Consider the following 24,927-nt stretch of genomic DNA (forward strand, 5'->3'; position numbering starts at 1 on the left):
AACGAAGCTTTTTCTACTGACAACGTTCATCCCGTACATAGCAGACATAGGCCAACTATTGGCATCGCTGGCAAAGCTCAAGAGAATGGCTCATGTAGCGAAACGCTAGTGAGTTGACGAATAGAAACCTAATTGAATCCAGTTTACCTGATGCTAATAAGAACATTGTGTACCTTCAAAGCGCAACAACAGTTATTGCCCCTAGCACTACTCGAGAACTTTACATTCGTATCACCATTGAACGCGATAATGGCGTTACAAGCATACGCAGATGGATACTATAAACCAATATAGTTCCTTTTTCTTTCATTCCTCAATTGTAATTTTGATATTTTCAAACATTTTGTACGCACGAGAGGCTTGGCTGCATATTGCTTGAAAATGTTTACTTAGTTTCTCTGAAAAAAGTAGGGGTCCATTGAAACAAGCCGGAATCAACTACAGTAGGCAGCTAGACCCAGAGGCTTATTTTGCTCCTGCTTCATGCCCTTTACACACCAATATTTACCCAATGCTGGGTAGCTTTATTGCCAGCAGGGCCCAAACGAAACAGGGTGTCCGCAAAAATAACTCAGCTTTAAATTTATTGATACTTCCTGTCATAGGCCGCCAAGGGTGGACGGACACAGGGTAGAAAGCTGTGGAGCAGCTATCCGAGCACTTCAGCTACCATACATTGAGTCTATAGAGGATCGAAAAGAATGCCACGAAGACTTTTATACCAGGGAACATGAAACGAAGCTGACTAGTCTTCAAATTGTGCTAATTTACCGTGGAGTGGAGTGGGGTGGTTTTAGCAGACGTATATTATGATCTATGCGCGAGTTAATAATAATCGTTTTTTTTCTTTTTTGCTATACAGGAGCCGTAAATATTTCAGGTTGCCGAAGCGGAAGCAAGAAGTAGCTAGCGGAAACGTAGCTAGTTAGCCCATTGTATTTTATAAAAACAACTCGTTTTTATGCTTTACTAAGAAGACTATAAACAGAGTGGGTTACCAAGGATTTAAGACATTACGCTATCAAGTCACGAACTTGAAATAACGAGCAAACCCTGTGCATGTCAAAGGCAACCCGATTTGCTTCACCTTGCAATAGGTGCGATTCGCGAATCACAAAATTTTTACGGAGCTTCCTTGTGAAAAACCAAGCCCACTATAGCAACTGGCTCTTCCGTTGCTGCCCTATTAGGGTTTGATTCTTCTTTATAGTCCAGCAGCTGGAAAAGTTTCAGCAGAAGCCATGTTCCTAAAAATACAGTGCTATACACTGAATTATTGTAATATGAGGCCCTTTTTCAAACAGACCTTCCTTTGTAGTCATCGTAAATATAATTCTTTCGTTAATCCGCTTTTCTAGCGAAGTACTGTCCTTTTCGAGGATTCGATAGAATAAACTGGGGAACGAGGTCCACATCATTAGAGCTCTAAACAAAATTCTTTTTCGTGGATATTTTTGGAGCGTGTCCTTTAGGCCTGTCGGCAGGTTTTGGGATCGATGTTTTATTTGTAACACCGATCATAGATTGATACTCCTGTCTCATTCTTTTTCTTTCATCGGTTGTCTACCATCTAAACGAGCATATTACAGTGCGCACTTCTGCCGTGTTCCGGACGAACGTCGAAATGTGGGCAATCAAGGATTAACACGCAGTGAAAATGCCTCCACCGCGGCATTACTGTCTGTCGTCTGTTGTTGACGTAGCCTCGAAAGCTTACTTCGTCATTTTTTCGCGAAACTGTGCTGACGTATACAGGAAGCCATGTAAAAGGTGGCGGACGTTACGTTATACGACGATACAGTTAGTACGCTAGTCACTGCACAAGTCTCGCAATAGGAAACACAATATCCCTATTAGAATTCGGCGATCGGTTGCTATCTTTCTGTGCAGTTTCCTAGCTTATAAGTACAACCATACTAAAAATTTCCACCGATAATATAATAAAAATCAATACCAATAATAACGATCTCTCTTCCAGCCATCACGCGCAAATCCGCAGCAATACGTAATTTGATGGCACTGAACATTACAGATATCAGAGGTATATCGCGTAATCAGAAAATTCCCGTAGGGAAATTCAAACGTAGTTAAGGCCACAAAGACACCAACAAACTATTACCTACCCAACAAACCCCGATTGCTATCGCTTCTTAAATATGCTGGGAAACAACTATCTATACCGCTATTATAAATTCAATAACTATATCGAAGCCATATATGTGCACTCACCTATTGTACATGAGAACGTCTGGCTTCCATATTTTATGCGGAGGTATTCGTAGATCGCTGACACCCCCATACTTGACGGGGTCCCAGCGAAGGTTGACGTCAACCCAGTCCTGAAACGTCAACGTCGTTGATGCCAGATTATGCCCATCAAATCGAAGATATGCATTTCAGTCTACTGTGGACAGTAAATGGGCTTCACTGTTTGTGCATCATTTGCATTGTTTGTATCATATGATAAGTTACGGCATTAGATAAAAGTACCTATTTATACAGTTGCGTGCAGTTTAACATTTATTGCGTTGTCCATCATGATTTGTATAAAAGAAGAAAAAAAAAAGTTAGAAAGAAGTTTACCTTGCGTCAAACGGCTATCGGATCTGATAATTGAATGAAAATTTAAGTTCATAGTAGATAATCTTGAGCTTTCGCTCGTCTCAGCGTTCGTTTAAAGTAGTTATATTGTCGAGAAATTAAATCACAGATGCCCTATGTACCAGCCTTATTTTTAAAAGTAACGAACTAAACAACATAGTATATGTGTGGTTCTGTGTGTGACCGGAGACGCATTTGCGGTCGCATTGGAAATTTCTAGCCAAAAATCGGTCTGAATTAACATTGTGTGCCATGTACAGTAATAGTATGAATTCTATCTACGGCAATCGCTATTGATGGACGGCTTACAGAGACCTTACGTCTTCCGAACGAATGTACCCTAACAATGACGGCCTAAGATACAAATGAATATATTTGGCATTGTGTGTGCATAGATTGAAGCGTTCGCAATCGAATGGGATACAATATCTACGAACAGATAGATTTCTATAGACATTTATTCGTGAAGGAACAAAGAAATCCACAAGAACAGCGACTGAACTAGCGAACTCGTACGACAAGCACTAACATTGCGCCCAACTCAATTTTCAGCAAACAGGCAATCAATACGATCGACATGCACTCGAAATGATCTATAAACTGTCACCCATATTTAGTGAAACACCAGGCGATAGTGTTATAGACTAATCCGTGAATGCGAATGGGTTTACGGGAAGCGGGAAATACAGATCGAACTCAAACTGTATACCATCAAATCTACGCCTTCGTCAGCCCTTGATGATACGGATACGCTTCATGAGGATATGGGATGATAACATATGGAATTCTCATCGTAAAATTACTCTACCAACATTTAGACAGTGAAAAAAAGGCTAACGTTTAGACGGTGTGTGAGGTTCACCGCGTGCTCGTCAATTTCGCAGCATGTCTATGTTGTCGTTGATGAGCTCCCTATGAATCGATACAAAACCTCCACATCTGGTCTTTGGGAGTTACTCAAGCTTGTGGCTGCAGTTCAGATGGTGATGTCTGTTGTGGCTATCGTAGCTGCTGCGGTCGTTGTTATGGTTAGCCTACGGGAAACGATCTCACAACATATTCAACTAAATGCGCAACTTATTGCAGTAAGCGAGATAGTCTATGTTCTTAAAAGCTCGTTACTAAAGAACGCCTAGATCTGTAATTTCGCTCAACTCGGTAGGATAACTCCTCGTAACGTGCATCGACACACCATACCTATCACCGTGTCAAAGTCATGAATATAACAGACGGAGGTTTCGCCCGACTCTATCTTCCAGGCAATGGTCCCCGTTATACCAGACTATCAGGAAACAGCTTCAAGCTTTCCGGGTCTACCAGCGGTTGTGGTAGTGGCTCCACGTTACCAAGATCAGCTTCGTCTTATCGCTGTTGGCAAATCGGCACATATTCTCATCGCTTCCCCTCTGTATATTATCTACTTGCGACTGTATGAGTTACGATGCCGCCGTTTGCCTGGATTCATAGTGCTAAAAAATTGCATTCATTTCCACGCGCAGACTTCTGTCCTTGTCTCTTTCAACCGGCTCTTGTAATAACGCCTTGTTTGATGTGCTACCACATCAAGGAACTCATGTCTTTCCTCTCGACATGACCCGTCCGCGTGTGACAAACGACCATAAAATATGACGAAACAGCTTAGTCGGCCTCGAACTATTGCTAGGCGAGCCTGTGGCGCTGTTGTTAGTGTGAGACAGTTCCGGCAGCCCTTGCCGGATGCTGAAATCGCTTATGCCACGAAGAAGACGCTGGTGTAAACACTTTGCTGCACATATTTGGATGCACCATAGCAACAGTAGTACAACGGGCCGCAGCTAGGGCTAGAAGTCCATTGCAGGTTCTGGGTCATCTGTATGTACTTACCTATAGCCCACTGAAGCATACCCCCAATCGGTTACATTATACAGTCTATATATTTTTCCATGACTCGCACCTTGATACACGTGTACGATACATATATTCAATATGCGTGAATAGAAGTACATGGAAAAATACACATGCTATATGTACAATGCCTTCTGTGGTCACAAAGGCTCGCTAGCTTTCCTTGATAACTGCTATGATACGCGGGTGGCAATTGACGGCGTCCGGAAGCACCGAACCTCATATCGTTCTTTTCTCTTTTAATGTCATCAACACAGTTTCTATCATCGATGTTTGTGCCTCTTGGAAAAAAAGGAGAAGAAAAAACCAACAAGGAAGCAAGAAGATGGCCTAAAGGGCCTGACATGAAAAGCTTGCTAAGTGTTAACAATAGGCGTTGCCGGAGGGCAACCGCTGCCGGTCTCTGAGTTACCGGCTACGTACGGAAGCCAGCTCAATGCAATATACGCGGGAGTTGCGTGCTCGGTCGTAGATTCATAAGATGGAATGATAGTGGCTTCGATTTTCATTGAGATTTTACTTCGTGAAAGAACTGCGTGTAATATCGACGGAGCTAGCGCTGGAGATTCATTTGAATCTCCAGCGCTACCTCCGTCGGCAACATGAGAAGCAGAAATCAAGCAATCATGTGCCCGTCAGGGCTCTCTTGGAACTAATCTTTGGGGGAAAGCTATGTTGTAGGAGCACAGCCGTAGGGCAGCGGAACCAAATGGGAGAGTGAAATACAACCGTCTGGAAGCCGATCTAGCATCACAGGGAGCCGGTTCCCTACTGACCAATGTTTTCCACTACAACACTTCCGTTGGTGGGATCACAAAATATCTTCTGTGGGGCCTTTGACACACCTTTACACGCTGGGACTACTCCGCCTCCGTATCGTGGTCGAACAGCAGCAGCAGCGGCAGATGTATGTGTGTCGTCGCAAATGGAAAATCGACACAGCAAAGGAAAGAAAGAGCGATAGAGGTAGCATTTGGGCATACCACAGATCTGCCCCCGTCAGCGATTGTTGTTGGCCAACGCACATTGGTAGCGCGGACGCAAACGGCCGTCATAGGCGCCTAAACGAAAACAGCTTCAGCAAGCAGAAACCCTGTATACAGCTGGAAGCAGTCGCGATCGGTGGCGGGATCAAGTTCACAGGTGCGATTTTTCTCGCTCCAAACACGTTTCATGCTTTGCAGTTTCTCAAGCAGGAAAGTCAGCCGTAGGACATATTGAATTCTATATTGTTCCTCCAGCTAAAAGCAACGGTCGAAAAGAAATTGTAAACGACACGGGATATTATACAGGGAAACACAGCATTTATGTGTCATCAATTAGGGACGAAGCAAGACTTCTGGTAAAAACTGCTGTCTCCATTTTTAAGTATTATTCTTAGCGCGTATGTCAATACAAATCTATGATGCGTTTTCCCTAACGTTATGTGTAGAAAAAATATGTATTAAAAAAATAATAATAATAATAAAGTCACACCGTATTGATAATTATCTGAGCAACGCATCTATCGTGCATGGAAGGTTTGTGCGCAAAATAATTAAAATAACTTACTTTTTTTTAAATTTTAGTTATATATGATTTTTCGATACCTCTTATGTCACATATCCCAGATACTTTGCAATGTAAGCACCCTGAAAATTGGCGAGAGATCTTTTGGCCTCAACCGAAATCCATTCCAATCTGCCATTCTTCATGGGCCGAAAACTATTCTTGCCGCTTTTAGCACGTAGTATTACTGTTTGAGGTACTTTTTTGATAGGCGTTCTTGTGGTAATCGTTTTGCCTTGGATAATTTTTCGTAATACTGCCTGGTCCGCTGCTCGCACTGTTATTGCTGATAACGCTAACAACAGACAAATTTTAGGATGCACCGAATACGTTTTGATAGCGGTCGCATTAGTATGTTTTCGAAAGTAACGCGTCATAATTACTAACAGTATTCGGATCAACCATAAACAGGCAATTTTCTGTAAGGTTAATGAACCGATGTACAGACGAAAGTAGCGACTTGTGCGGACATATATATGCGAGAAAAACAATCTCTTTTCGGGCGCATAATTTAAACATTGAAACTTCCGATAGAGTTGGTTGTATACAATGGCCTTTAAAAACTGCTACTTTAGACACTTTGCCATCGGTGGTTTTTTCATCATCGTTAATTGTCGTTATTGACACGGATGCACAGACAAAATGGAGGCCCGTCCTAAAGAGTGCTCATTTTTGTGTTCCTTCATTCGAAATGCATTCTTCCCTTTTACTCGTCATCGGCTTTAAATGGTGGCCGTTTTTTTTTTAGAAATTTCAGTAAAGTCTGAACTGAACTGGCACAACGCAAGTCTGGAGCTACAAAGCGTCTATCGTATATGATGAGCGCTCCCAGATTCGCGGCGCACGCTTCCATTTCGCCGCGACTGCCTTCGCTAGCTGCCTTCAACCGGCTCTGGTTTTTAGAGCCGTTAAAATTTATTATATATATTCCGTGTTTGGTCTGGATGTATTGGTATGTCATAGACCTTACGTGTACGTATCGATGCTGAATGCCAACTAACATTCAATCAATTGGCTCGTACAATTATGGACTACAATTTTTCTTTACCTCTCAACGTTCTCCTTACACTTTCAGGATATGTTGGCACGACAATTGATGCAATCATATTCCCATGCATGGCTCACGGTCTGCTCTAGTAGAGTCTGACTACGCTTTCGTTTCGTCAAGCCTGTTCCACCTTTGGGATAACAACTATTCGTTGTCACTTCGAACACCCATAGGGCCTCCTTGTCAGACCCACGTTTCGGCCACACACATACCTTATTTTGTTTGCTACTCCCTCGGATACGCTCAAACAGTTAGTTATTGTTTCTATCGCCATGGTATTGTTGTCAATAATTTAGTTTGCGGTATTAGAGTTTCATGGCACAGCGACGGATAGGCCGCCGTTCTATGGGACCATCAAACGACCAACCGACTGGCTTCCTCGCTTCCGCTGGTCCGACGTTTAGGCTTGCCGATCAGACCGCTAAGGAGTCCGTATTTGCTGCTTGTTTTCCCCTTCTGAGACCACTATTGTTGCGTAGAAACTTGGCAAAGAGTTGTAGAGACATTGTGTAAACCCATCCGACGAGAAGGAATGCAGCATCACAGACCGCTTGTTAAGCACACTCGAACCGGCACGCAAGATACAAACGAATACAGCAACGAACGCAGATAGAAAGAAGAAAGCGCGGCCTAGTACGTTGGAAGGCAACTCGTTCTTTTCGTCATCCATAACGTCAACAAAGATGCGGTTCACATGCAGAAGGACGCAATTGCATGACTAGAATTCGTCTCTTACCGTTCATATACCGTTCGCTGCACTATTTTTGTCTCAATGTTGATTGACCCTCACGACTTCAAACAAAGCTCTGGCTCCTTCGCTTTTGTCTGTATGATGATAATAAATAGACGTAGCTTCGTCGTTTACAGCCAATGCGCTGCGCGACAGACAAATGTCTGTGATGCCAATGTAGTAGTGGTATGTATATATACGTGCAATGCTATAGTATTGTATCGTTAGCTTATTGCATGTAGCACCTGCTCTGATCTCAAATGAATCCGATGAAATCAGCGGCAGGCGACTGTTCACATCTTCAAGGTGAGCGAACATCCAGGAAGCGTATATCGCGTAGCATTCTTGGTAAACGTGTTCTTCTCCTACCGATACAGGGCTTACTTGTGGATTTTTGCCTGTTCCATTATAGACTCACACAACTCTTATCGTTCGTGTCAAGCCAATCAACAGGTTCAAGGGAGCACGTCACAGTCCTTAAACGTCGCATCGCTCGCATTAGAATCGAATGACACCAGCTTACCACAGTCGAAACGCTTACCCAGACCAAGAATTACATAAGCCTGTTCGCAACTGTTGTTACAGATTGTAATCCTCGATCGATCGTCGGCAATCAATGCTGTCCTTTGATGTAGGTCGACAAACGCTTGTTGAAGTCTGCGTATTGAATTTGCCTCGTCTCTCTAGCCTAGCTCTTTTAAATGTTTGATGGCTGATCCAGAGGCTACCGCTGCAATTTCAATAAACGCGCTCGTTAGAGAGCCCCCCCCCCCCCCCAAAAAAACAACAATAACGTTGTCTGAGTATTATGGTCTTCTGTGCACCACATTCAGGCTCTCGTTTACATAGCAAAAATGAGCAGTATGGAAAACGAAGGTACCTCTGTGCTGAGAAAAATCACATGCATAATCACGCGATTCAGATTTTTTTGGAGCTGTTATTAACAGTAATCCTTAAGCTGTGACAACTACGACAACACTATAGTTGTACATATATGTGTATATGCATATGTCTGATCTGTCGTACGATCAATGTCTGAACATGTGACAGTTTCGTCCCGAGGAGTTTTTCGGAGTACATTGGTGTATTTGTTTGAGATACACTAATCTCGGTTGCTTTTTGGCAAAGAACTAGGAAGCCTCACTCCTTCATCGAAATCTGACTTAGTATAAGAAAGAGTCCACATATGTAAAAAGATATTAATTAATTTCTAAGATTGTTTTACATTTAGTAAGTACGTTGAGTCAGTGATGTTGAAATTGATTAATTATATTCTTGAGTCATTTTAAACGCTTATTACTTATGATAGTTTGACGGCCTTAGGTGGATTAAGTAGTCTGTATTGGTTTCTATCTGTCGTTCGTGTAGCACCTTGCTGGCATTTAGCTAGTGGGTCGCAAAGACGAAGCTCATTATTGATATGGACTAACTTTCCAAACAACACCTTGGTTAGGATTGTACTATCAGATTTCTCTTTCATCTCAACGTTTGAAGCTATGATTTCCTTTAATGTTCCTGCCGATGTCTTCACCAGCTACCAACAGGTATGTATATTCCTGCTATGCTGATGAGACGAAATCCATTTTTACCGATGCAGCAACAGCAGGGGCAGCGGCAGTAACAGAGCAAAAAGGAGACGGCATCGCTACAAATATTTCGAAACATTACCTCGTCAGTCTTGCCCCACGTGTTACGTGAGGAAGATTCAAACCGCAATCGATATGGTACACACTTCTAACCCCCTATAGTCTTTCTAGCGACAGCCTCGTTCCTCATACTATACCAGGGCAACAGTCGATCTTCATACACATGAACTACAAGTAGCCATGCTACTTCGCGAACTTCGTCTTTGCGCTGTTGGCAAAGAGTTTTTACGACTGAAATAAAACCCTGAAGCGATGATAGTAAATGACCCAGTAGAAGCAAATGAATCTGTTACTATTAGACTTCATTACCCAATTGCCTGCTAGACGTACACACCCATGCATGAAGAGGCGGAGAGCAGTGGCTGCAGCGGTACCGTAGTTTTAAGTAGTGAGGGCACCGTAGCCTCATTAAGACTAGTGAAAATTTCTAGCTTGTAGGCAAAAATGTTACCTATGTAGCTGGAAAAAAACCCGTATGTTATTTAGCCAGCTTGTTTGTTTGCATATCCTCACGGAACACGTGCGTAGAAGAGGTGATCTTACGACGTACATAACGTCCATAAAGAAAAAACACATCAAACAAAGCCGAAACTTGATATCACATAGAAGACCGAACATATCAGGCCATTCTTAACGTATTAGACTGAGTAACTACTTTATAATCTGTCGAATTGATCCGATGCAGCGGATGGCAATCGAGTGAGACTCGGCAGAATCGTAGATCCCAGGCTGCCGTTTGGGACCGTTGGTTTTGCTATCGCTGCGAATAGTATTGCAAAACGTTTTGATGAAACCAAGTCAATATGCTTAGTGCCTGTCGAACCAAAATGTGGATCATATCATAGCGTTCATTTGTGGCGTCACTCTAGTCATATATGCTTTCGCTACCCACAGTAGGACAAGTTCACCTACAACATATAGGTCTCCGACTGCTTCGACCACCTGTTTGGTTTCAAATACAAACGAAAATGGCTCTGTGACGTATTAACACGATGACGAGCAGCTACTACTACAAAAACGTAGTTCTCAAAAGAATTCCCGCTAGGCGCCCAGGAATGTAATAACCGTTGTTACTACAAACAAGTTCTTTAGCAAACAAGAAGAAAAAAAGTATATAAGGATGGCTGGGATACATGCGAGATACATCGTCCACGCGATTACGTGCGCGCCTAATTCCCGGCCTGTCTTCCCCTTTATCCAGACTCGCTCCGAGTTAGGGGTAAACTAGACAACTTGAATCACTTCGGCCAGCGGGCACTGCAAGGAACACCGTCAAAGAAGGGAACAGTAAGGCAATATAAAGCAGCAATTTGACTATAACCCTACAGCTGTGACAACGGCAAGTTCGATTTGTAGCACGCGAATCGCTTGAGAAGATTTGAACCGTAGCAAAAGAAAAAAATTGGTGCTCATTTATAAGTATAGAATTGTGCGGTTGCGCCTTCCTAGTTGCCCGACGGTGTGGGATCAGCAAATAAGGATACTATACACAAAAGTTAGTCTGATGTGGATGGTTTTATTTATGACTTTTTTTAGTCATCCGCGCTTATAATTCGGCAAGCCGCCCACGCTCTATTGTCTGTACTTGTACGCCTTCCCATACGATCATGTTTGGAAAATAGGGCTTTTGTACACTATATATAATATGACCTAGATTGTACGTTATGCAAATGCTTATTGGACCAAATGGAAGAGGAGGTCTCCTAGGTAGTAAGACGCGAAAAAATAGAGAACGATAGTAAAAAGAAGCGAAAGACCAAACGACTATTTCTGGTTCCCAGATAAATATAACAGCAGCGTTGGCAACGTAGTTTCACTAACAAATACGCTTCGTTTTCATACGATTGAGATAGACTCTTCGCAGGACAGCTTTTTGCTTTTGTAGATGAAAATAATTCTCGCTTGGCAAGCCATACCATTTCTGCCTAGGCAAGCGATCCTGCGATGTTCCTTGGCAGCATTGTATTTCAGCGTACAAGGATCATAAGGACTCATGAAACTATTGAGACAAACGCGCAGGAAAATTCACACTTCTACATTCCTTCAATTACTTGCCACAGACACGTGTGTATCGGCTGAGGCAACAAAAATAGTACCAATTTCACCATTCACTGCTAATAATGACGACAATATATAACACATTTGTAAGCGGCCGCTAGACTCATGTAGTAAGCTGTCAATGGCCTGCGTTGTAACGCCTTATTTCGATAGTTGGTTATGGGCAACCAAGCTATGTAGACTAGGATAGCAAGATTGCACGAGACTGGCTGACCGCCGTCAGTAGCGGAATTACTGCCGGTATGCATCTCACGGAATGTACGATGACCGAGCTTGTGCGGAATAGATGCAGAGACAAATGCGGCTATTGTACATCAGCTAATTACGCGTTAGAAACTTGTAGCGCCTTGGCTTTTGTGCCGCCTCTTTCGGATACCGACAGGTCCTCCGATCCCCTTCTACGTCCACCGCCGTTCTATAGCCATTCCACCCTAGACACATACTGCCACCGATCACGAGTTCTTTCATCGTCCGGACAATAAGTCGTCATGAAAGATGCTTGCCCCTAATCATCTATCTCCGTTTCTTTCTGTCTCGCTATTAGTCGTCAATTCTCGTTAATTCCATTCTTAAAGAGACGTTACCTTTTAGGGAGCAGCTTCTTTGGTAGTCTTATGTTTTGCAAGTCGCACCTCGTACAATTATTCTTGTCCCACTCTCCCGTGGGAGTTGTTTGTTAGTGGGCCGTTACTTTCAACTGTTCTTGCATTCACTACAGTCCACAGCCCAGAGCATACTAGATTTACATTGTCCAGGTTCATACAGGCTGCATAAGACAAGCTGGCAGATCACGCGACAACAACGACTAAGAAGAGTTAGTGTCATTAGGCCAAGCGCGCTTTCAGGGTAGCCAAAAAATAAACGACCATGCCTCGTCCTGCCCTTCTCCCTGTAGTTCCCTATTTTTTCTCAGACATAAAACCACCGTTTGAGAGAACTCCATTCTTATTTTCATTCCGCAAAGGGAACGAAATAAAGAAAGGTTCCTGCTGCTGAGGTAACCCCCGAGGGAAGTTCGAAGACCAAAAAAGAGCTGCATCTACTCAGTAGACAAGCATTAGAAATTAGGAATCAGGAGGGGGTGTCGCATAAGCCCTTGACTCGCTGGCTGACTGCCTGCCGAGCAAACATAGGGAAAAAGAACGTACGTAGAAGCATTTCAATTGTCATACAGCTACCGTTACCTCACGCCCAGGAAAAACTTGGAGAAGGTACTGTAAAGCGACAGGGTCTTGCTTGATTAAGTCCTTCTCGTCCTACAAAAGTTCCGCATCTCTCGCATCCTTCCGACGGTTCCTCAACCGCCACCATCTTCGTATTAGCAATAGATGCCACTGTTGTCATTGTCATCGAACACTATAAATTATTCAGCTTTAGAATGAGATTTACCTTTGCTTGCATTGCACAACTGCTAGTATTTTCAGAGCTTTATGTAGAACACGATACTCTATTTCTCTAAGAATGTTCAGGCTACTCCAGCTCTTACCTCCAAATGTCAAACAACCTGCTTGCCTTGCCTGTAATCTAAACCACGTCTGAACTAGCGGTCGACATAATGAACCAGCGTTTAACGGGAGCCTCTTACCCAGAAAGACAAAACAGTTAGGTTTGTCTGGCGTAAGATGTTCTTTGAAGCTATTTTTCTAGTGAAAGAACCCCAAAGGGAAGTTAGGAATTGCTGCTACTCATACTGCTTACGTATTTTGTTATTGTCTTTCTTTGTCTCGGCATAACATTTTCTTAAGATTTGAATAATATTAGTGATAAGCCGGAGTTTTTGTTTAGGCATAACATGAACTCTGAGGCACGCTGAACATGACAACGGACGTTGTGTCGTAGACAATCTATCTCCAAATTTCGACATCTTCTTTTGCTATATACATAGATATTCATAGGAATTCCTTTTTGCTAATTCAGCCAACGGCCATCTATGTGTCATCTTATGCATAAGGACACGGTTCGCGAACGCTGAGTATTGTCCCCGTCACGTATCTCGTCATAACAGCTTTCCTATCTATCCCTTCACATATTCATAGCTGGTGACGCACCAAACTTGTTGGATAGACTACAGTCGACTTCCGGTTAGACGGTCGACGGATAAATCACTCAGGAACACGATGGCGTCGTATCGACAAATCTATTCGTTCTCACTCTGTTTCCGTAGTCACAATCCGGTCGTTGTGGCCGACGTTGACACTGGAGCCGTCTTCTCAAATTTTATCTACGTCCAATTCATTCGCTCCACTCCGATCTACCAGATCTTTTCCGTCGATGGCGGCGCTGGTGCCACCTAGTGGTGGTCAGACTTTCAGCCTAGCTCTCTCCATTCAAGGAGTATCTGCCGTTGATTTTTCGTCCTGTGGCAAAAATAACGGAGTCTGATGGATACTGAGAGGGAGAGAGAGAGAGAGGGGAGGGGGGATAACGGAACGAAAGCGGACCCGGTATAATGATACAGGTCAAAACAAAGAAAAAAGAAACATTGGCTTTATCCTCGATAATATTCATCAGAAGGTAGTGAGTTCCTCTAAACGTTTATATTTAAGGCGGCTCAAATAAAATATGAGGTATTACACTGATATGTAGTAAATTTTCGAAATAATCCGTCCACAATAAATATCCAGTTATGCTAATCATGCACAAATACATTTCAATAATACGTATAGCATAGCTAAGCTACAAGCAATATAAAGGACGCTACCGGAGTGAAAAACACCGTTAATACTTTTAGTCGAATCGTTGTGTTCGCCTCGTATCCGTTGTCGACTCAAAGTTTGAGTAGTCATAGTCACCACTTGTTTCTACCGGTAAATTATTTGCAATGAAAATACGCGCGTCGAGCAGACGACAGCTAAAAAAAAAATGGAGACACGCTAAAATAAGGAAACAAATCACTCCTGTGGATACTTTTTTCCTCTTGACAGGGTACAAATAGCTTTTTTGTACAGTCACCTCTTTCGAGCATTCATTTTTGTTGTCTATCTGGCAAATTTACGTTTACCATCTTCCGTCTTTACGCGTCGCGTTGAGGGATATTATTACAACAGTTCTACTATCAAACAGCAGATTTATCGTTTCGAAGCCACAGGCTATTGCAAATTCCTGATCATATTGCTAACCTTAGTCTCGCACTGTTTCTGACCGCTTGCACTTATTATGATGATTGTTCTGGGCCTTGTTTTATGCCCTTCGTCTCCATTGACGTGTTGTTGCCGTCTTGCTTGTCGCCTTTTCCACTGATCTTTCTCGCATCCAGTTTTCACCGTGTTCTTTGTACCACGTTGCTGACGTAACGTTTATCGAGTACTTGCTTTTCCACTCAGATGGTACTGCTTTTCCAATGCGCATGTTTGCCCAGCCGTCCACATCAAGCACTTATATCTACGTATGCCCTTACATTGACTATTCCGATTTCAGAGCAGAATGTTGTGTTTAGCATTTCACACCATTTATATATCTCCTACAATATTCTTTCACCCAACCAGCTTGCCGATTTTATTACTCGATTATATGATTTCATTGTTCGTCTTCCTGCTCCGTTTTGATGAAGGTCGACAGTGCCTATTTGTAAAAATCTAACCCCGTTAGCTCGTTGCTACGATGCAAGCAAACGGTTCCATTTCAACTACTACTGCAACTGTTACCAAAGAAGACGCATGAAGCGTAAGGAGCACAAATTGCAATCGGCCTTGCCCTCGTCTCACCACCGAATTCTGTCGTCTGTATTTTTTTCAAATGGTGCAATCGGCGAAAAATCATAACAATTGTGTGTATTCTCAAAGCATGCACACCATCCTTTAGTCAATATGCGCCCCAGCAGACGTCATGCAGTTTTCTCGTCTTTTTTTTACCATTTTCCCACGATTTTGCCTCGCACACATTGAATTTTTACTTACTAAATAACAATTACGCTCACCAGCGCCAGATTATGTGAAGGCTTCATAGCATGAATGGGAGGTAAATTGACGCATCTCCGCTATGCGAGTTCTCTGCCGGTATGGCTAAGACCACTGGTAAAGTCAGCATACGATCGTTTCCTGCGAGCGCAGTTTGCGGGATCATTTCTAAAAACCACTCACACGAATGTGCGGCTCCGTCTTTCGGTGCCGGTAGGCTTAAGGTCCATGACCTGTTATTTTCAGGTGACGCACAGTTGCGTTCATCGACTACTCCCGTCGTCGCAGAACAACCAAATGCGTTCTAAAAGATAGAATAGGGGTTGCTAGTGGGAAAAGAACGATGGTCAGGCTGGAAGACGATCAACTCCAGCGTGGCCGTTAGTAACGCTTGAGGCTTGCTCCCGTATCTTCTTGTAGCTACATTTTGCTTTTCCTTGCGCAGCGATAAAAGAAGTAAAGGTCCTGCTTGAGGAACGTTGACAGACCATGAGCGCAGGCTTGGCAAACTCTGACTGGGTCAAGGCGTTCAGGCCTGGTCCGTTTATGTGGCTCGGCCATACAGATGTTCTAGTTGAGTCGTCTTACTGAAAATATACGAGACATGCAAATTGCATCGCCGACACGAGAGAATGCGACGACGTCAGTGAGGGTGTTAGGGGGGCATAGAAGGCGATGCCTGCCTGAGCACCATGTCAGTGACGGAGAATGGAAAAGACCGGTTCATTGGCACAACGGCAGGCGGCCTAATGGTGTTCTCGCACCACCCGTAATAACTGCCTTTCCTTTGCACAGTCCCTGCGCTATATGCGTTGTCAGGGCTAGAAAAAAGTGTGGCATGGGCTATCGCTGTGGGCTAAAAGGAATAATTGCGGGAGGTTAGGATAAAGCGCGGACCACTTGTCACAGCTTACGATATAATAGACCGCAAACGTGTGTGATCATGCAAATAGATAGATAGATGAATGGGTCTGGGTACACAACGAGCTGTTTGCCGTACGGTACATGCGACCAAGTTTCTTCTGTTTTTCCACTAAATTCAGTTTTTATTTGCTTTTTACATAGCCAATTTAATCTCTACACGAGCGATGATGCTTTGTAATTCATTTACTCGGGTATAAGCAGCCTAGTCTCAAGTATTTCCGTTTTAGATAGTGCACAATATAAAACCTAGTCCTACAAAACGGTAAGCGGTGACGTTATCACTATGCTATCGCCGAATGCCTTTCACAACATTTTTTTCCTAATTGTTACTCATTTTAATAGGTACGTTTTAATGAAAGCCACGCCACATTATATATAGGTGCGTAATTGTTTCGCGTCATCAATCGTAAACAATAGAACAGAGGTCGACGGTCCTTATCGTGAAACAGGAATGAATGGTCACGAGTTCAATCGTAATGAACACTGAATGTAACATGGCGTCATTTTCTAGGTAGCACCACTGTTGCACCTGTACTGCCATCATTCAACTTAATTACACTGTATCTTGGTTGCGTTTCAGTGTAGTACATTTAGGGAAAGTTAGCAATAAAGTTACGCTCTTCCATTGGTGCAAAACATTGAATCATATAAACTTTGAAAAACAATTGTTCAATATTGTTTTCCTTTTAAGGCCATTGATAACATTACCAGATACGCGTCATGCTATGTATATTATTTAGTCGCTCAACACTTATGTATCAGTGACCGGTTACAAATGAAGAACTTGTACGTTGATTGTGAAACGACGGTAACGACCAACCTACGACCTAAACATATGTATACCTAACAATTATATTGAAACATCAAGCTATTCCCGTTAGCTGCAGACAGTAGACAGGAGCCAAACAACGACCAAGAACCATCACAATAGAACAAACATTTTGTCGTTTGCTACGAACGATGTGTGCGTTGCTGACCAGCATACCTCAGTATGTTACTTTATGGTCAAAGAAGGAAACATGGTTCCGTTTGAGTTAACAATTGAGGATAGGGTCTCAAGCAGAGATCGGATCTGGAATGGGCAAAGAATAAAGCAACAACTGCGAGCCAGACAAATTTCGAATATTTACAAAGAACAGAACAGACGCATGCGCTAACAGCATGCGTACGCGGGCATAATCCTCGCCCCGATCAGGGACACTTCCAAATACCGATTCGTGCATTTATTCGTTTAGACGACCCAGTTTAACCTTGATTTTAAGTAAGTACGATACGCGTACCGTTTTTGTACTATAGAGACATGAACATGATGTACTTGTACTAGAATATATTTATTATGTTTATACCTATCCAATAAGGCATGCAAGGAAATTTTGAGGTCACTGTGAGGTAAGTAACATTTTCACAAAAAGAGAAGAAAGTGAGCACAATATTATGCGTTCGACTAAAAGAAAGTTAACTTATGTAAAATAGACCAAATTAGTTGGAAAAAACTTGAGCCCAACGATAGTATGGCAACGGTTAACAAACCAAATAACCACAATAAGAGAGACAGAAATAAGCATCTTGTTATCGAAGGACATCAATTGATCAACAAGGAAACGTCAACCGAACGAAAAGAAGAAAAAAAAAAAAGATTATTATAAGGCTATTTATCTTTGAATAATATTTGTGTATATACGCAGTGAATAGAGGAAGGTGATACCTATAGGTGTTTACGCTAAAATATAGTATATCTGAGAATGTTCGCTGAAATACCAACGAAGTAAGATAAGCTAACGCAAGAACTTCCAAATTCAAAAATTCTGCAAACAGTCAGCGTACCATTTTCAGTATGTTGTCTTGAATTAACAGAATTATTAAAACGGGCTAGAGCGTTCCCAATAAGAGATATTTACTAAAATCAATTCCATTCGAAACATTTTAGCTCCTTTTTATGATCTAGGTTTAGACTGAATTATAAATCCCTAGATGTTCGAAATATTTATGTAGCATGAGCTCATCAAAGACTATATTCACATACATTTGCTGGTTCAAAAGATGGTCGAAGATCTAATCCGCCTCAAGCATTTATGTGATAGAGATATGTCGCCCAAGAAACGAACGACAGAACGCTTCGAGCAACGACACTGAATCGGCCGCGCAACGAAGCTTCGTGTAAGCGTTACGTCAACGGTTGCCGGATCGTCGCTGATGGCGATGTCGGGACGCCTTCACGACATCAGTTTATTTACCTACTTTCGACGAGCTGCTTAGATGCTACATATATATCCCTCGCGCATATATTGTTTTTAAAAAATTATTATGGATGCTAAAACCTTTAAAAAAATGCTAGCCCAACTAACGACCCATTTCTTTTAGAAATCATTATATAATGTCTCAGTGAATGCGGAATCATATACTTATCTAACGAAAGGCGAACTTGTTGTGACAAAAATGTGCCAAATCAAGTGTAAGAGCGGTATGTAACAGCTGATTGCAAATTGCAGAAATACATATACATATCGAACAGGCCTAAAAATCAGGGCAAACCATTGCTACATGAGGTGACTGACTCCTTCGTGATGGTTTAATCCGTCGCCATCAAATACCGAAATCAATTATTACCAACACATGACTGTTAGTATGTATTCACGGGTTGAATAGTGTAACAAGCAGCACTCTTTGTTACTGTGTGCCATCATCATCAATTAATTTATTAAAGGGGCAGGAATCAGTGCTGTGAAGAGTCACATATGATAAAAACAATGTGAACCGTAGAAGACAGTTGACGACCACAGATCTATATTATGTAACACCTCCTATTAAAATAAATTCTCTGTTAAAAGCATAATAGTTATAACATTACACGCCTAGATATAGTGTCAGCATGCTCGTGCTCACCAAACGATCAAAATAGTGTTACTGTCGGTACGTACCATCACATTGACAGATTCAGCACTCTGATAAATAGGCCAAATCAACTGATAATAGCATGGGCTATCCGTCTGAACTCTTATGACTGCTCTGGTCGAAAGGAGGCTTAACATGATAGAAGATAGGGAGGTCAGGAAGACATATATTGTATGCAGAAAGGGAAGGAATAACGTCGGGTGAATCCTGTCGGTGCAGATGAAGCAAAGGGATTTTAAATGAAATCTAGTTTTTATCTGACCAGCTGACTAACCAGCGGCAGAAGGCGTTCATGCCATTTTATGCAAAAAGTAAATCGAATTTTAGGGTACGTATCTTATCGTCATCCGGTTGTGTTGGAGACCGAAAGGCCGAATCAAGCGGTTATTATGACCATAATTTTTATGATCGTAAGGATCACGATCGTCTCCGCCACTATTGTGGTTCTCGGCATTATTTTGAGAACTGCGCAGGAATTCAAAAGGGGGATGTTAATGAGGTGGTGAAGAGGTTACAGGGAGAGGTTAGAATACATGAATAGCTGAAGGCAATCCAGGAAAAAAAAACACAGAATAGCGCAATAAGGTGTGTGTGTGTGTGTTTGTGTGTATATGAGAAACGGAGAGATAGAAGAAAGATAACGAATGTTGTCATACCGTGTAGTGAAACATACCGGAAGTAAAGGTAAACGAAAGTTGTTCAGATAGAGGTAAAGGTAAATACAATGGAAACTACTTACTCATGGCAGGTGTCAAAGGAACGACTCAACCCATTCGAGTCGCTAATCTACTTGGTCCGCCTTACAAGCGAAAATTTCCTACAGCTAAACCTAGGCATAACGCACATAACTATCCTACATATTAAACGACCAACTGTTGATGGAGATGAAGCGTTGAATGTTGGCTAGTTTATGAAATTTATGATGACTTATTGTCGTTATGACGTAGTTTGTAAGCTTAACTTACCAATTTTAACCATAGGTTAGTTACTATTAGCTGATTCTTTTCGTCCTAGCAGAGCCCAAACAACGGAAGAACAATCAAAAAAGAGAGACACATTAAGTTTAGTATGAGTGTGTACAATGCGTTTATGAGCTTCGATCTCTGGTAAAAAGCGTCCAAAAAAAATAACGAGGAAAACTAGACTAGATCCATGTCCGTTTGTCGACTTCATTAATCAACAATCAAATGTAATGATAGTTACGGTGAAAAATCAGTCACGAAAAATTGATCTACGAATAGTCCTTTACTTTGCCTTGAACCGATCACTCGTTAATAAACTGTATCAACTTACGTCTCATATATATATCTGCGCTAGGTCATTGAGTTATTGTTTTAATAGGAAATGGAACCTAAGCTAATTTGCGTCATGGTACAAAGTTGCAAGCGGCTTATTATATGCAGTAACTAATGTGCCCTTTGATACATCGGTAAAAGTTACAAGTGCTAAAAAGTTTATTTCTAAGTGGATTTTATAAAGCGAGCTGAAAATTGAGAAACAATAGCGAAAGCTTGAGTAGTGCAGATACCTTTCTGTTATTGGCTGATGATTCCCTGACTCACGTTAGCCAATTTAATATGCAACTTACTTTTATAAAGTGAATTGCTTTCTTGGCCTAGTATATTACAAAAAGAAAAACAAAATAATTGTAGCAACAGCGTGGTCTGTGGAAAATCCGGCAGTTTCCTATCAGGTTAAATAGGTTTGTCAAGCTTAAAAGCTGCATTTCCACTCTTTCTAATTATAATAATAGCTCCTACTTAATGCGCATAACGACGCTGGATCTAACATTGTGTCATCTATGTTTCGAGTCTTCCGTCTGGTATCGCCGTTAGGCATTTCATCAGACCGCTGGCTGGCCCTCAGCGTAAAACGAAGTCTGTCTATGCCCAAGTTCGAACCTAGACTACAACGCCTTCTAAAGATTAGAAAGCAAGTACGGTTCCCAGTAAGCCATCACGGGAACATTGTATCCCAATATCCATTCTTTCTTCGTTTTCCATTTTCCCATACTAGCGTCGTATTTCATTGAGTGCGCGGCGCCATGCGCAAAACAACAAATGACAATCATCAGGAGGACCAAAGCGTATTTGCTCTGGGAGAAACCGCCGAAATTCTCTACGTACCCTACCTCAATGTCTCCACTTTAATTCTCTGGTGGGCATATTCGCCGGTATATTACGACGCAAATTACTTTACCACTACTATAACACTAGTGGTATCGCAAATCCGCTAGCTTTCAGCATTTAGTAAACAACGGGCATGCCAGCCAGCCAGCCAGCCAGCCAGCCGCAGACATCCACTGTTCCGCACGTGGCCCACACTATATAATGACGGTTCTCCTAGAGCAGCCGACTCTGAGTCTTGGTCTAGCAGTGATACTATGTCTGGCCTTTTCCTTTGTTCTCAGCCCGTAATCGAATAAGCGAAATAACAAGTGCCGCTGTTGTCGTCACCTTTGCTGCTATCGTAGCTGGAATGTTATTTATAAAATGTGCCATTACCATGATTATTATTTTACTTCGTTGTTACTGTCCCTTGAGCTGGCAACAATGTGGGACGCCGTTGAGACTGCGTGGGTCACGTTACCCTAACCTGTAGGCATCAAGTGGCTACACACAGTATATAAGCAGTACACTAACTATCAAGCAATTAACCAGCAGTACTAGCAGAGAATGTAACGCTGCTCATCTTATCATCATCGCCGCGACAGCGCCATTATCAACATCGTATGCCGCCCAGCCACCGAGAAGAGATTATCTTGTCACCTAGTCTTCTCTAAACTAGGCATATCAGAGAGAGTTCCAGGAGCATAGCGCAAGGAGGCGACGATACAATGTAGTGGCAAGTAATCTGGGCAACTGCGTTATGGTGTCTGAATGACAAATAGCTCTGGAGTTCCGTTGATCGATATATTGATGCTATGATATGACTACCTTCAGTAAGGACCGGAAACAGATCCGGATATCTTTATTTTCATCTTGGTTTGGGAAACAATGCAAGAGCAACGTGCTACGAACAACCTATAGCATAAGATGCTACAAGTTTTAGGACAGAAAAACGTCACATATGAAGTCTAGGGCAAATATAAATTGAACGGGGGACATGACTGATATTGATAATCTGTTCGTGGAAAGCCAATATGGGCATTGTACCGGGTTGTGTTTCACCATTTGTGCAATATGTGTACACTTGCACATTCAACCAGGGGTTAAGCGGATTACGATAAAGCGAGGCTCGTCGAAAAATTCGGAGTATGCATGTGTGCCCCTTCAATAAGTATCTTCAAAATGTCCACTAACCAGAATACGGGCCTTTGTGTTACCCGTTTCAATGGTGGGAAGATATTTCCAGTTGCAACGACATTTATGACCATTTGTTCCAAGCCGTCGCAAGTAGGAAACACTAAAAAGGAGGAAATTCACGTCTATATTACAATAATTTAATTGCTTTCTCCTATGTTTATGTCCGAAGTTTTTCGGTCTTTCTTCTTTATTGGATCGTGCAAAACCAAAAGCTGACATGCGCTTCGGGGCAGGAACGCCCACTGAAAGGCGTTCAAATAGCTGAATGCCATGGAAACCGAGTGCGTCACGTTTACTTTCGATCTCCTCACGGATTTTCAACATGTACTGTAAGTGGGTATGAGAGGTCTCACTTAGTCAATGCTCTTTTAAGAACTCAGTTGTAGTAAAGAGGCAGCAACTGCAATAATAATTACAGATCATGTTGTCAGAAAGAAGTTTAAACGCGTTTTGGCTTCCTGAAAGGAAAACAGCGTACGGGCTTTCTCATTTTTATGAAAAAAATTCAGAACTACATTGATATCACTGCGTCATGATAAGAGTTTTTTAGGCCAAAACGAGAGAAATAGGGCAATCAAGATTTCATATCATGTGGTAGACACTTTTTATTCATTAGGGAACAAATATTGTTACCGTAAAACTGATCATGGACCGATAGCTTTCCTAGCGATTTCGTTCGTCTCAGACGCCCGGACGTTACTTGGTCATTCAGCGGCACTGGCTGAGCGTGCTGACTGAGCCCGGGGAACGGATTGAGAATTGGGTTTCTCGGCTTCTTTCAGTGTTCCGCCTTCGGCCTTCTACTGTACTGTCTCTGTGTTGTATACAACAATCCTAGTAACAGTAATTTTTGGCGCATTGAAATGCAGTCCCAGTCTCAGTGTTTGTCCTTAGAGAAGAAGACGCACTGCTCTGGCAGTACTTAAATAGTTATATTAGCCTAATAAACAAACGAGCAGGAACGACAGTCGTAGGTCCACTGTCGAATACGAACGAATGATGGCGGCCATTAGGAGCTACTGGAAATCTTCCAGAAAAAGGGAATACTTTAGGAAAGAATGAGTTTTACCTGGCAAATAGCGTCTTGTTATCTATCTGAAGTATATATATATATATATAAGGCTATAGTAGGCAGTATATATAAGGCTTCGAGGAGTACGCAGGGAAGGCATGTTTCTTTTTGTCAAAGTCGTTACAAGAACACATAAGGCAGATTGAACTCGAACGGAACTGGTGAAACTATGGTGCGGCTACAACAACGATTATATCTCAGCTTCATTTCACTTAGCCATTGGAACGAGCTACCTGGATTAATGACATTGATTTGTATGCTTGACCAAGACGGCTTGAAAAATATTGCAGCTATATTGTTCCCGCATTAGTCATCGTCTCTCTATTCACGATGACGCGTGTCAACGTACGCAACCTCATCGAGGCTTCTTCAACCGTGGTCACTTATCACTGCTGTGTCAAGTTTAACCAATTTATGAAGAACGTAGTTTATATTGGCGCAGGAGAATGCATACGAGATATGGTATTATGTCGTTTTGATAAAAATAATGAAGTGTCTAAATATAAATTTTAGCTATTCGTTTTTTAATGGCTATTTGATTATTCGTTCCTTTCAAAGCTAGGGTGATTTCACCTAGGTCGTAGCCTCCGTAAGGTGTGAGTTTATTGCAATTACAGAAACATTATTTTTTAGACCTTAGATCCTTCTAGTCTGTAGTTAAGTCTAAAACATCAACGCGGTTTACGAGTGCTACATACATAGAGAGTAACCATACTTAAGTTCCGGTCTGTTATTAGAAAATTCTAGAGAAGTATGCTGTTACTGCCATTTTTGTCACTATTAGAAAACAATTATAAATATTATAAGTCACTCGTATTGCTAGAGACAATAGACCACTCTAAAGACAAATTAGAATTTATTTATTACTTACGATATACCTATATATTGTAGACGTAAGTTTGTTTTTCTTTAAGGAACGTTTTTAGCCATATGGAATATATGTTGCTACGTTAATAGCCATCGTAGGTACCTTGTATTATTGTGAACATATTTGGCCAATAAACGAAAATGGAACTATGGAAACATTCAATGTAATCTCTAATAATCAATTAATAGAACTTTTACTCGGATAGAACTAAGCATATACTACTTGCTTCGAGTAGAAGGTAAAGGAAAAACAAAAAAAAACAGGTAGATTTACCTCAGATAGAGAGATCGAAACTTGATTGTTTCCTTATCACTGTAAAGTAGCCGCGTTTAAACTTGTCAGCCAGAAAGGCTTCGCTAACAAACGGAAATTTAGTAGGACACGGGCCTTCAGGAGAGGGGGTCCTATATAACGTCATATCATTAGCATAACCAACAATGTCACTAATCATTAAT

General features: G+C 41.9%; 1 protein-coding gene across 1 annotated transcript in view; it reads right to left on the reverse strand.

Moving 5' to 3' along the window:
- LOC111265139 (neuronal acetylcholine receptor subunit alpha-7) overlaps positions 1 to 24,927 on the reverse strand; it is a 98,035-nt gene that overhangs the window by 39,729 nt on the left and 33,379 nt on the right. The window contains exon 2 of the mRNA XM_086970361.1: positions 2,230 to 2,339. Within this exon, the coding sequence (XP_086826487.1) occupies positions 2,230 to 2,339 (110 nt within the window). The remainder of the gene's footprint in view (positions 1 to 2,229; positions 2,340 to 24,927) is intronic.

This window comes from Varroa jacobsoni, unplaced genomic scaffold (genome assembly GCF_002532875.2).
Source record: "Varroa jacobsoni isolate VJ856 unplaced genomic scaffold, vjacob_1.0 scaffold_936, whole genome shotgun sequence".
Classification (NCBI taxonomy): Eukaryota; Metazoa; Arthropoda; class Arachnida; order Mesostigmata; family Varroidae; genus Varroa; species Varroa jacobsoni.